The 13,967-nt window shown below is 52.3% G+C and overlaps 1 protein-coding gene across 15 annotated transcripts in view; it reads right to left on the reverse strand.

The window, feature by feature from the left end:
* Camkk2 (calcium/calmodulin dependent protein kinase kinase 2) overlaps positions 1 to 13,967 on the reverse strand; it is a 52,971-nt gene that overhangs the window by 12,783 nt on the left and 26,221 nt on the right. For 4 of the 15 annotated variants that reach the window (XR_013434821.1, XR_013434820.1, XM_078039192.1 and 1 more), the window contains exons 8-16: positions 11,957 to 11,978; positions 11,719 to 11,807; positions 10,386 to 10,585; positions 9,773 to 9,826; positions 7,749 to 7,822; positions 7,569 to 7,656; positions 6,341 to 6,469; positions 2,029 to 2,129; positions 1,554 to 1,596 (exon numbers count right to left, since the gene is read on the reverse strand). Coding sequence is in view for 10 of the 15 variants with exons in the window: in XM_078039192.1 (XP_077895318.1) it covers positions 1,554 to 1,596; positions 2,029 to 2,129; positions 6,341 to 6,469; positions 7,569 to 7,656; positions 7,749 to 7,822; positions 9,773 to 9,826; positions 10,386 to 10,585; positions 11,719 to 11,807; positions 11,957 to 11,978 (800 nt within the window). In the remaining 5 variants the exon portion in view is untranslated. Of the gene's footprint in view, positions 1 to 365; positions 409 to 1,553; positions 1,597 to 2,024; positions 2,130 to 4,347; positions 6,470 to 7,568; positions 7,657 to 7,748; positions 7,823 to 9,772; positions 9,827 to 10,385; positions 10,586 to 11,718; positions 11,808 to 11,956; positions 11,979 to 13,967 lie in introns of those variants that run through there. The other 11 variants (XR_013434823.1, XM_078039196.1, XM_078039195.1 and 8 more) reach the window with 7 other exon arrangements.

Consider the following 13,967-nt stretch of genomic DNA (forward strand, 5'->3'; position numbering starts at 1 on the left):
CACTGATCCATGCTACACCAGGGAGGAACCTAAGAAACATGAGGTTAAGTGAAAGAAGCCAGACACAGCCAGGAATGGCAGTGTGACCTGTAACCCCAGCTACTCAGGAGGCTGAGGAAGGTGGATCCCAAGTCTGAGGCCAGCAACTTAGCAAGACCCTGTCTCAAAATAAAATTTAAAAAGCAGAGAATGGGGCTGGCTTTGTAGCTCAGTGATAGAGCACTTGCCTAGCATGTGTGAAGCACTGGGTTTGATTCTCAGCACCACATATAAATAAATAAAACAAAGGTTCATCAACAACTAAAAAAATATTTTTAAAAAATGGAAAAAAAAAAAGAGCCTGCGCACAGGCAGGCGGGTGTTACCTTGGGCTTAGACAGGGGCTCCCACTCCCTGGTTGTTTTTTTGCTGGAATTGCCAGAGGGAGGAAAAAGGGAAGTGAGAAGGGGCCACGGGGATACCACCCCCCGTCCCAGGGACAGCAGCTCAGTGGTGAAGAAGTGCTTGCCCAGCTTGTGTGAGGCCCTGGGTTCGTTACCCAATACCAAAAAAACAAAACAAAAAAACAGACTCAAAAGCATTTATAGAAAATGTCCAGAACAGGCAAATCCACAGAAAACTGCAAGTAGATTAGCAGTTGCTGAGAAATGAGGGAGTTGGATGTAGACAGCTCAAAGGTACAGGGTTTCTTCTTCTTGGGCTCATAAAAATTGATTGTGGTGATGGTTGCATAAGTGTCAATACATTCAAAGTCATTGAACTATATGTGTGTGTGTGTGTTCTGGGGATTGAACCCAGGGCCTTGCACATGCTGAGCAGGGATCCTACCGCTGAGCTGCACCCCCAGCCCCAATGAAGCTATTTTTAACTGCTTGGAGCTGCCAGTGGAGAATCAGGTAGCCACATCAAGCCTGTGGGAATGACACTGGGGTCTCCACTGTGCTGCAGGTACTTGGGGAACGAGCAGTGGTTCTGCCAATCAAAGCTTCCAGTCTTCTAGGGACAAGAATTCTCATTTGTCCTGGGAGGTGCTAGTAACATTGGCATGGAAGTGTGTTTGGAGGAGGGTCGGCCATCCCGGAGAGGAAAAGGCTGAGCTCCTACTCAGGCCACAGGATTCTTATGCCCCTTTGCAACAGGCAGAGGGGACTTATTTTCCAGATCTTAAGCCAGCAGACAAGTCACAGGGCGTAGCAGGCCTGACGTGTGCTCTAACCACTGCTCTCAGTAGCGGCAGCCCTGGGCCTGTGACAGAGCTTCAAGGCCATTGCCGTGCACTGAGTATGCAGGGACTGGGTCTAAAGACCAGGGTGAGTTCACGGGCATTCCGGGCGGAGCGCCATGCACCCGCAGCCCCAGCCCACATGCAGGACCCGCCATCGGGCCCAAGCCCCTCGAGGCCCCTAGTTTTATCCCCAGGTCTAGAGGCCCAAAATGAGGCTGAGCACAGCAGCCAGGCTGGAAGGAACATGGCCTGGAGAAGACGCCCCCGTGCTCTGCACCTGCCCCCCCCAGGCCCCTGCAGAGGCTGCGCACAGGCAGGCAGGCGTTACCTTGGGCTCAGACAGGGGCTCCCACTCCCTGGTTGTTTTTTTGCTGGAATTGCCAGAGGGAGGGAAAAGGGAAGTGAGAAGGGGCCACGGGGATACCACCCCCCGCCCCAGAGACAGCAGACCCCAACTCCTACTTCACATGGCCAGTGCCATGCAGGTGGGCAGACAGCTCTCTGCATTAAGACGTAGAGCCCCAGGGCAAGACCCAGTGCTCAACCATTACACAGCCTAAAACCCCACCCTCTGGGACTGTGCTTCAGGGCAGGGGTGCTGGTTATCAGGAGACCCCCAGTGAAAAGGCCAGACCTCAGTCTGGAGGAGCTCCCGACACAAGGCTGTGGGCTGGGCAACGGGAGGAGACCCAAGGCAGGGAGCACAGTGTGCAGGGCGGGTCTCCTGGCCTTTGATTTTGCTCCAGGGATGCCCTGGCCTACCCTCCAGCCCCCACCCTGAGAGGAAGGCGGTGGACACTCACAGGAGCAGGTTCCCAGGGGCAGACTGCGAGCGCTCCTCCCGCCGGCTGCCCTCAAATGGGTTCCCAAAGGAGCGTTTCCGAATCATGGTCTTCACCAGGATCTAAAGAGGGAGAGGAGGCAGCAGGTGACTGCTCGGTCACATGGGGAGATTTCAGGCAACAACCTTTTCCTTCCTTCTCCCAGACCCCCATCAGCTCCCTCAGCCTTTGTGGCAGCCCCCAACATACACCAGCCAGACCCATCCCCATGTCCCATGGGTCCACTCCCCGCTTCCTGGAGGCCAAGTTCAAATCCAGACTCCTTGGTCTAACATGCAAAGCCTGTCATTATCTAATCCCAGCCTACCTGACCCCACGGACCTCAAGCTCCAGGACAGCTGGCCTGCGTGTCCCTTGGGGCACACCTGGCACCATCTGTCTCACCTGAGCTATTGCTAGGTGGTCCTCCCAGCCCATCAACCTGTCTCATCTTCAAGCCCTTCTTTTCAGGGATAGCCAGCTGTGACTGCCCCAGTGACAAACCAACCATGTTTCCCCGGGACTGCTCTGGGGGTGGTGTGGGGGAGGGTGCTTTTTTAAAACCGAAATATATTGGGGCTGGGGATGTGGCTCAGGCGGTAGCGCGCTCGCCTGGCATGCATGCGGCCCGGGTTCGATCCTCAGCACCACATACCAACAAAGATGTTGTGTCCGCCAAGAACTAAAAAATAAACATTAAAAAAAATTCTCTCTCTCTCTCTAAAAAAAAAAACAAAAAAAAAACCGAAATATAATTCACATGCCTTAATTCACCATTTTAAAGCCCAGGAGCATCAGCTCAGAACGCACCCCACACCAGCTCCGGAATGCTGTGGATGCTCAAACCCCCTCACATAAAACAGCTCGGTGTTTGCACATCTACACACACCCTCTTGGTAGGCTTTAAACCATCTCTGGATGACTTACACCTAACAGAATGGAAATGCTACGTAAATACTGATCTCGCCATACTGCTCAGGAAAGGACGAGGGGAAAGTCTGGACTATGTTCAATATAGAAGCAACCACTATCTCTGAACATGTCTGATACATGTTTAAATTCACAGACGTGGAACTCGCAGCTATGGAGGGGCGAGTGTATACAATTCAGTGGCTTTTAGTATTTTCACATCACCATTATCTAATTTTGGAAAAGTTTAGATTACCTCAAAAAAACACAAGCCTGGGGTGTAGCTCAGAGGTGGAGCGATGCCTGGCAATGCAGGGAGAGAAGGAGGGAAGGCCAAACCCGGCAACAGCCACTCTGGGCCCCGACCCCCAGCCCTTTCGGTGTGGGTGCAGACCAGCTCTTCTGGACGTTCCTTGTGAAGGGAATCCCACAATCGCAGCCTCTTGCGTCTGCCTTTCACGGGGCTTGCCCGTGTTGTAGCAGGCATCAGTCTCTTTCCTTTTCATGGCCCTATAATGTTCCCGGTGTGGATGGGCTGCACTTTGCTCACCCACCCGTCTGCTGGACATCTGGACAGTTTCTGCTTTGGGGCAGATGCGGACGGTGCCAGGGTGGACGATGGAGTTCATATTTGTGTGTGAATGTGTTTTTGTTTCTCTTAGACAGGCATCTGTAGAACTTCTGGATCCTGTAACTGTACTTAACATTTTGAGGAACTCCCTGAGTGTTTTCTACAAAGCCCGAACTACTCTACACTCCCCCGGTCGGGCACAGCAAGAGCGATTTCTCGGGAGCCTGCATTTTAGTTGAGGATGAGAAACACCCCAGGACAAGGAGACCACCAGTTCACAGGCTGGTGTGGCGTGAGGGCACAAGGGCACAGAGGCCCTGGAAGATCCCACTGAGCCTGGGAGTGGCTGAGCCCTGGCCCAGCCCCCTGCCTTGCCCACTCTAGCCAGGACTGGGTAGAGGCTGCCTAGAGGAAAGGCCCCTCCTGGTCCCTCAGCCCTGCTCAGCTTCTTTTCTCTGCTTCTACTGCCTTGTCTCCCCTCATCTGTCCCCAGCTTTCTTAAAGCCCAGCCGGATCCCCTCAGCCTCTGATTAAGAATCCCTCACCTATAGGAAGTTGGAACTTAGCCTGTAACCATCCAGGGAGCCCTGGAAAGTTCCTTACTAATCACCCTTGGATATTGTCAAAGGAAGCAGGGTCACTGAAAGGCCGGGCTCACGCTCTGGAGGATGGTGCCTCTTTAAGCAGGATTATGGATTGACTGAGCTTCTGATTTTTTTTTAAAGGGTTTGTTGCTAATAATAATATTTTAAAAACACTAATTTATCAAAAAGTGGCCAATGTCCATTAGTTGAAGAACAGGTAAACAAAATGTGGTCTACCTATACAATGGAGCATTACTCAGCCACCTGCTGCAGCAAGGATGAGCCCTGGAAAAGGCCACATACGCGTGTGACTCCATTGACATGGAACGTCCAGACAGGACACCTGTACAGAGACAGTAGATCATCAGTGGCTGGGGAGGAGGGCTAGGGAGGGAGTTCAGGAGTAAGAGGTTTCCCTGAGGTGATAAAAGCACTTCAGAACTATCAAGGTGACAAATGCACAACTCTGTGAACATCATAAATGCCACTGAATTGTTCACTTTGATATAGTTAATGGAACTTCTACCTCAATAGGAGGAAAAAAGGAAAAAAGAAAAAAAAAGGCAGCCGGTTTGAGAATGAAGGTCTCGACCCCAGCCAGGTTCCCACAGTCTAGCCAGGTGGGCCTAGACCTGCCCACCACCTCCTCTGCCAGCAGGGATTCAGACCCTTCCTACCCTTGGGGTCAAGATTTAATTCTTTGTTGCACTGTCTCTGCAGTGCCTTGCTCTGCTTCAGCAGCCCTAACTTTCTAGAAGCTTCTGGCTGGCTGAGCTCCATCCCTACAGGAGACAGTGCCTGCACTCTTCCCTCTTGCTGGACTGCCTGCCCCGCTACCCTCTCTTGGCCAGGTCAACACCCTGCCTCTAACTTGTTGCACTTCCACTACTTTCAGGAAGCTATCTCCAACCCACCACCTGGGCCAAGTGTCCCTGCTCCAGGAGCAGCCCCGTGGCCCCCATTACACTGTGCCTGTATCTGTTGGTAGTCTCTCCAGGATGGCAGGGGCCATATCAGTATTGTTCATCACCACGTCCCTGCCTGAGAAACCGCTCTTAATTTTTAAGAAGTGGTTCCTGAATGGCTAATGCCTACTCCAGACCCCCGGGATCAGGGCGACAGCCAGGAACAGAACCCACAGTAGGCAGAGAGTCCCACACCAGTTGCCTCCCAGGCCACAGGCACGAGATGGGGTGTGGTGCGTGGAAGGGTGGATGAGGGAGAGTGGGTGAGGATGAGGGAGAGTGGGTGCGAGTGAGTCTCTACGGTGAAGGTCATGCAGAGGAATAGGCGGGAGGAGACATGGATGAGTGTCCTGGGGCTCAGGATTTAGAGGGAGACAGGCAAAGTGGGAAGCAGAAGTGAGCAGTGCAAAGCTAGAAGAGGAAGAGCCAGCATCTGGACTCCCCAAGCGGGGAAGCCCCTCCAGGCTGGACGCTGGCTTTGCAGGTTCTCAGGTCTCTCCCAGAGCCCAGGGTCCCCTGGCCTGCTGGGGCTGGAGCCGGCCAAATGCACCAGGGCTTTCAAGGTGGCCACAGAGGGCAGCCAGCTAGGACTGTTGCCTGGACCCCAGATCCCTGGATTCTTCCTGGAGCCAGATGCCCTCAGGGGCGGAGGCTTGGCGACTGGGCAGTTCCCAGTCTCCAAGGTTAAGGCTGAAGAATTCACATTCTGCTTCCTTCTTCCTGTGTCGGGACCCCAAAGTCAAGGCCACAAAAGGGGCTCAGTTCTTCCCAAGCCAAATTGCACCCTCGAGAGTTGGGAAGAACTTTCTGAGGTATGCAGAGAGGAAGCCCATGTCCTGGCTGGGGAACAGCCCACCAGGCCAACGTCACGTGCTGAGCTGTCTGCTCTGGAAACTGAAGCTCCAGATAGATGGGAACCTCATCTTATGAGACCTCGGCTCCAACCCTCATCCCTGGCCCCTGCCCAGTCCTGCTCCCCCTCCTGGCTCCTCTCCCCTGCCATGCTCTGAAAGCAAAAACTCAGGAGGGGCGGTGTGGTCTTGCAGAGGGGCTGCCTCACTCTGGAAACATGGGCCACGGGGCCTCACAGGAGACCGAGGCCAAGGTTGGCAGCTGTGGGCCAGGGGCAGCTCCCGGCTGCTTCCTGACTCTCGGGCTCCACATCTGCTTCCCAGGCCTCTGCTGTGTCCTGGCCCTGTCCTCGCCGCTGGCGCGCCTCAGGCTGTCTTGGGCCCTGCTCGTGGTTGGTGGTTCATCTGCCTTACCACGGTCGCCAGGCTGGGAATGTGTTTGACAGAATTCTCCACCTCCTCTTCGGTCACCTCGACCAGTGTGCAGTTCTCATCCTCCGATGGCAACGGCTCGGCCCCGTGTCTCGTGACCCAGGGGTGCAGCTTCAACGAATGACAGGATGGGTGAGGGGCAGGTGCAGCCACCTCCCAGAAGGTCCTGCCAGCGAGCGGAGCCAAGAAGGGCATGCAGGAGGGAGCAGCCGGGGCCTGCGGCCAGGCATGCAGGAGAGCTGGTGGGCAGGCCGAGGGCGGGAGTGAGATGGAAGGAAACAGGCAAAAGCCAAGACAAGAATGGGAGGGGCCACAGGGCTGAGAAGCGTTTAGACCCCGCTCTCCATCTGGTCCCAGATCTTGTGTGGCATGGAGGTGACTAGCGCCCATCACTCTGACTTGACACCTAGAAGCTCTGCTCGGAGCAGGCGCCATCCTCCGCACTGCACAGAAGGGAAAATGGTGGCCTGGGGAGGCAGTGAGACTAGCTGGAAGGACATGATCAGGAGGACCCAGGCCAGAGTTGTCCCCGGCCCCACTCCTCAGGTCCAAGTCCTTCTATGTGACCTTTTGAACTGCCCTCTCTTAAGACACCTTTCAGTGCTAGCCGCCCAGGTGCCTAGGAGACCTCAAAGCACATCTCAGGATTCCTAAAGGGCCAGATATGTGCTCGTGGCATTGACAGGCGGGTAGCAGATGGACACAGGTTTCTCTAAAAAGCTTTTTCTGCAACAGGGTAGAATCTGGCAGGTTGAGGAAGTGGAAGTGCTGACAGATTCCCTCCCACTCTCACTACAGTTCCTCAAAGGGACTGGCCCACATCTCTACATTCAAGGTCAAGGAAAGGAACAGAGTTTTAGCAGCCAGTGTATGGAGCATATAAAGTCCCTAGATCAGTCTGCACAGGGTAGACGCCCCATCAGCCCGAGCCAGTTGGAGCAAGAGCAAGGCTGCCTGGTTGATTGGTCACAGAACCCACAACACAGTCACAGTGAACACAACCCCCAGAACCTCCTCACTACCCCTTGCCAGCCCCAGCAACCCAGAGGCCCAGGGCATGGGAGGGCTGCGGTATGGAGGAGGGTGTTGTGCTGTGGACAAACGGGCACAGGGCTTGGCCAAGGCAGGGTGGAGCCAAACAATTCCAAGCACAGGACGCAGGCTGAACCCAGGGTGTCAGCCTCGGGGGCCAGCAGTGGCTTCCAGGTACCTTGATTTCCGGCACCACAATCCTTGACTCCGGGTTCTTATCCAACATACGGGTGATCAGGTCCTTCAGGTCCTCAGCTATGTCAGGCCTGGGGGAGGGAGACATGTCAGGGGTGGGATATAAAATGCACAGGACCGCAAGAAGACTCGAGGAGAGGAAGGATGGACAGGCAACACTCACTGGTCTGGGAACTCCAGGGCCTGACTCTTGATCTTACTGTGTAAACACATGATCCGCTCATCCATGAACGGGCACTGTGAAAAGAGGCCGGGGAGAGAGTAGTGGTGACCAGCTGCCACCTGTGTCCTTCAGAGGCTACCTGTGATGTGTCATTCCCTGTGAGTTACAGGACAGAAGTCAACAGCCATGGCCCAGTCTGGGGAAGGAGCGTTCCCATCTGCCCAGGGATGTCCTAGGAGGGACAAAAGCAAACACTCTGCTCCCCCCCAACGCCCACCCCCAACAGTAACCCAGGCTCTATAGGAGGCCTTGTGACCAACACTTAATCCACTGTCCCCCCTACCCAGTGTGATCTTCCCAGGGAAACTTGCATGGCTTATTCTCTCTAATGCAAGTGACCAATAAGCTCACCTTCCCTGTCCACCCCCACCCCTGCCAACCACTCCTTGTCAGTTCCAGGAGGGCAGGGATTTGCATCTGTATTGCTCACTGTAGATCCCCCATGTCCAGGACATTCCTGACTGGAAGCAGGGCCTCAGGTCATAAATACTGGATTATCTCTGTCCATCCCCTCAGAAGCCATAAGGAATAATAAGTGCTGGGATATAACTCAGTGGGAGAGCGCATGCTCAGCATGTGTTCAAGCCCCAGGACCCAAAAAGGAAAAAAAAAAAAACACAATAAGTATTCTTTTTACTGAGGAGAAAAACATTAGTTTAGAGAGGACACGTGCCAGCTCAGAGTGGGCTTTTCACCTCAATGGGACTTTGCACCACCTCCCAAGTGACAAATCAACTCTCACCAGGTGGAGGGCCTGATCCCATAGAAGCTGGTTGTCTATGCTGGTAAAAAAGAACTCTGGGGCTGGGGATATAGCTCAGTTGGTAGAGCGCTTGCCTAGCATGCCCAGGGCTCTGGGTTCAATCCATAGCACAGCACACTGGGAAAAGGTAACAAAGTCACCTACTCCACTCCTGTCCAAGGAAAATGATCTCTTTAAGAGCAATGTGTGGGCAGCAGCATCTGCTGGGCAGAACTCATTAGGAACATAGCACATTTCATTGTATGTAAGTTGTACCTCCAAGGGGGGGTGGGGGAAGACCACAGGTAAATATGGAGTTCTAGCCAATGACTGCCTTCTAAAGCACTTGGAAGAACAGTAGAGGTGCTGGCTGGTCATCTTGCAAGGCACTAAAAAATAAGATGGGTGGGGGAATGGAGAGCCACGTGATAAAGTAGGTATAGTGAGATAGTCACTGTAGACTCACTCCAGTGGTGGTGGTGGGGGGTCCTGGGTGTTTATGCAAAATTTTTTCAATTTTGTCATGTGACTGAAAATTTTCCAATCAAATGCTGGGGGGGGGGGATAGCTACAGACTCCCTTCCGCCTACACGGGATCAGATTCTTAAGCTTTCCTCAACAGGAGCACAAGCTCATGGAAGGGAAAATTTCACATTTTTAATTGCTCACATAATCAAACTGAACTTCACAGTTAAAAAGAGAAGCCTCTAAACATCAATAATATTGAAACCACCACTGCAACAAGAGTCACAATGACAAAAAGGCAGATTAGCACTCCCTTTGTCAAAAAAAAGTCAAAGGGACTTTTAATTCCCATTCCAATTCTGTCCCTGACAATAGAGTCTCAGCACACGCTGAGGAAAAGAAGCTCAAAGCAATATGAGGCAAAGGAGAAATAAGTGCAGCTATTGATTAGTGATGTCTGTCTGGGGCCCAGGAGTGGGAGAGGTGGTGTGTTTGTTGAGCTTGCCCTAAACTTAGCAATACCTCCAAACTCCAGAGTCTCTGCCAGCCCTTCTGTTCTATCAGACTCTTTTTCAGAAATCTGAGTGTCATATACAGATCTGTACCATGTCTAGGTGGGATTTCTTTTCCACATTCACGTCTGGCCACAGAGATAAAGAAATTTCAGATGAATAAGTGCTATCTCTCTGCAAGGATGACCATTAGTCCAAAAGGTCAGCCAGTAGCACTCAGGAGACAGGACACCCCACCCTCTTACCTGGCCAAAGACAAAGCAGTACAGCGTCACACCCATGGCCCAAACATCCAAGGCCTGCAAGGAAAAGAGAGCTTGGCAGGTGTGGCCAGGGGCAGGGAAGGGCATCTCCTGCTTTTGCCTGTCCAGCACCATTTAGAGAAGCACCTCTTCTCAGTCCACATAGCTGGGGAGGGTCAGGTCTTGGTCCCCCAACCTTTTTAGAGAGCACATGACCCAGGCATGGCCAAGGAGAGCACTATTCCCCCAATCATAGGATGGTCCAAGGACTGGCACATAACCCACCCTTGGCTGATCACAACCAGCCCCAGAGTTCTTGCTCTGCTCTTTAGAAAGAGGAATGCTCTTGCTACTGAGGTTGGTCAGCTGAAAGTAGCCTGGAGCTGCTGGTGCCTGATCCGCCTGCAGAGGAAACCAACTCAAAAAAGCAGCCAAAAGCTGGAGAAAGACAAATTCCTGTTTGCGTAACTGACTGGCAGAGCCCAAAGCCACACATGCCCACTCCTCAGCTGTACAACCCCAGTGCATTTGCTATTTAAGTTGTATTTGTATCATTTACAACCAAAAGGACCCTAACACAGGAAGATCTCAGCGGTTCAGACAGGTCCAAACCTACCTTCCCAGAGAAGATCTTGCGGGTCTCCGAGAGCGACTCAGGTGCCATGAAGGCAGGTGTGCCGACGGTGTTAGACAGGAGGGCATCACTGCCCTTGAACTCATTGCTCACACCAAAGTCAGCAATCTTGATGTGCCCATCTTCTCCAACCAGGAGGTTGGAAGGCTTGATGTCCCGGTGGATGATCTTCTGGTAGTGTACTGGGTGGGATGGCACCCAGGGAACAGAGGGACAAGAAACCCCTGTGAGGATCTGCATATGGCCACATGGCTCAGAGACACAGAGTGGCATCACCCTGGTGCCTCCTCTGCCATAGCCCCTGGTCTTTCCCAACCCTCCCCTCCCAAACCTGCTGGGCACCTCCATCCTCTAAAAGGTAAGGGGGAAAGTGTCTTCAAAAGATACTCATTCTCAAAAGGACTCGTTCCCAAAACAGTGACTGCCTACAGCCATTTGTAACCACCTGTTAGAATGTGTAACCCCCCTGTCTGTGTGGTTACCAGCACACACGGAGTTTTCATTGGGTTTGGTACCCTCCTAAGAGCCTCAGGACTCATGCCAGTCAAACACAGTTTCAATTACCAACGGCCAATACTAATTCACCGGAGCAACGATGACCAGAGCAGGCTGATTTGAAGTGTGAACCAAAAAAACAGAACTGAGGACTTGGCTCATCATTCCTGTCCGGTGTCAGCCAATGGCAATGGGCGGTGCTATGGTCTGGAAACCTAGGTGTAGTTTCTGGGGTGGTGATGATGATCATAGTATCAATGAGTACAGAGGGTGTCACTGTTGGGCACCCAGTCCTGGGCTTAGCTCTGTGCTAAGTGGTTCACATTTATCCCAATTAAACTTCAAAACAATCTTATGTGACAGGCAGGGATAAGAGTGGAAATGTTTAACAATCAGGAGCAGAAAGGACACCTGCCAATCAGAACCACTGATATAACCACTCAACCCTGCTGAGAAATACTTTGTCTCCATTTTACAGATGAGGAAACTAAGGTCCCAGGAGGTTAACAGGGTCCCCGTCCCAGGGTCCTTGGGAGGAATGAGAGATGACGAAGGTAATGCCCCAAATGGTGCCTGGTTCACACGGAATTCACTGGAGAAATGCTCATAACTACTATTGCTCTTCATTTTCTCTCTGTGGAAGGAAGAGCAGCTTCTGCTTGCCCCTGAGACTGCTCTCCGAAGCCAGCCCTGCTCTGCACTCACACAGTCTGTCTGCTGCCCACTGCCTTGCACACCAGGAGACCCTCCCATTCCCACCCTCCAGCTGGGAAGGCTGATCACCACCAGGCGTGAGGATCCTCCCAGGGGCCTCACTTACGGTACTCGATGCCTTTGATCAGATCCTGGAAGTAGAAACGGGCCTGGTCTTCAGACAGGGGTTTGAGGGTGGGCACATCCATCACGGGCCTGAAACGTCAACATGTATGACACACAGATCAGCCCTCGCCCTCTCCCCCCAGCAGAGCCCAGCACCACCTCCCTCAGCCTCGAAGGTCACAAAGCCAAGGGCATCACACCTGGGAGTGGGGACCATGCCTGGGAGCAGGGACACTCACCCTTGGTTGACAAGTTCAAACACTATAAGGAAGAAAAAGGGGTTAGGGTTAGGGGTTAGGGTCAGGGTCAAAGAAGAGAAAGGGGTCAACTGTTACACTGGAAAACTCCCTCGGGGTGCTCCCCATCTCCCATCCACCTCTAGAAACACCAAGAAGCACACAAACTGACACTGGGGGACCAGAGAGAGAGAGTCCACAGCACCCAAGCCACTTAATGTCCTGCTTTGCCGAGTTCCCACTGGGAGGCCAAGGAGATTTCTGTCGTCCCCAGGATCCCAGCCTGGCTTTTTACCTCTAGTGCTCAAAATGGCCAAGGATCCATTGGTGAAGGAAAACAAGGCAGGGGAGAAGGGGAGCAGGACGGGGGCTCCTAGGCTCCCTCCTGTCCCTCCACTTGTACCTTGGAGGTTCCAAGAGATAAGACTGACACTCAACTACATCCTCTGGTCACTCCCAGGGATTCAGGCACCATAAGCTTGAGTTAAGATAGACCTGCTGTTGGGGGCAGTGGTGCACACTATAATCCCAGCAGCTTGGGAAGCTGAGGCAGGAGGATCGTGAGTTCAAAGCCAGCCTCAGCAAAAGTGAGGCCCTAAGCAACTCAGTGAGACCCTGTCTCTAAATAAAATACAAAATAGGGCTGGGGATATGGCTCAGTGACTGAGTGCCCCTGAGTTCAATCCCCGGAATCCCCCACCCCCCACCCCCCAAAAAAGACACAGCTGCTGCTGCTTCAGGCTGTGGTGAGAAGCTCTGGCCTTTCCTGCCTCGGTTATTTATGTCTTAATTTGCAAGTTTCATGATTTCTGCACCTTCCTCCCACCCAGCCAGCACGGTAGTCAGCCGGCCTGGGGGAGGCTGGCCTGTTGGAACAGGTTTATTTTCAGTCACCGACAGTTCAGCTACTCTTGGGGTTGAGTGGTGGGTGGGAATTTCCTCTAGAAATACAGGCCGCACAGTCTACCTTTTGAAGGTCAGACCTGTGGTTCAAGTCCCTTCTTGAAACCTATCATCTGGCCCGTCTCCTCAGCACACATGGCCGTGGCTGGAAAGTAAAAGTAACCGCGTGGGAATTTTCCCAACTGCTCGACAGCCTGAGCTAGCATGGCTTCTCTCCCTCTGTGGCCTCGGTGGTGGTGCTGCCGCCTCACACAGCCTGGGAAACTCCTCTGTGATGCTTGGGCCACACTCTGTACTGATTCCTCTTTCCAGTCTGCTCAAAATCCCACAATGGCACCCTCCCTGCTAAGAGCTCAGAGTCAAAGCCATTTTTTTTGTTGTTTTTTGTTACCAGGGGCACTTAGCCACTGAGCTACATCTAGCCCTTTTTTTATATTCTATTTAGAGACAGGGTCTCACTAAGTTGTTTAGGGCCTTGCTAAATTGCTGAAGCTAGCTTTGAACTCGCAATCCTCCCGTCCCAGCCTCCCGAGCTGCTGGGATTAGAGGTGTGCACCATCATTCTTACAATGGTGTAAAATGCCCTCTGACACCTGGTCCCCACTGTCCTGCCTAAATGTCCCCTCAGAAGGCATTTGAGTTCCCATCCCCCTGACCTGGAACTCCCAGCTCCCCTCACCCTGCTAAGCATTTGTTATTTTTTTATAGTGTTGTCACCTTTAAGGCCTACACGTAACACTTAGGTAAATGCCAAGGATAAGGAGTTTTGAGTTTGTTCCTGACAAATTTACTGAATGAACAAATGATCTCCTCAGAAACAGCCCAAAGCCACTTGGAGTTGGGTCTGAGAAAATTACACCAGGGGCACCATTCTAGGCACAAACGACTCTGTCCTATTTCCCTGACCTGCACTCGATCACTTACTAGGTGTACAACTTGGCCAAATACATATGCTATGTAAATGATTACATATTTAACTTTTTTTTAATTAACTTAATTTTCAATTTTTTGAGGTTGTTGTAAGTAATAACATTCATGAAATCATGAGTTTGGTGTATTGGTTATAGTTTTTCCTATAGAGTTTTAAATTAAATGCAAAAAAAAAAAAAAG

Source organism: Ictidomys tridecemlineatus, chromosome 2 (genome assembly GCF_052094955.1).
Source record: "Ictidomys tridecemlineatus isolate mIctTri1 chromosome 2, mIctTri1.hap1, whole genome shotgun sequence".
In the NCBI taxonomy this organism is placed as follows: Eukaryota; Metazoa; Chordata; class Mammalia; order Rodentia; family Sciuridae; genus Ictidomys; species Ictidomys tridecemlineatus.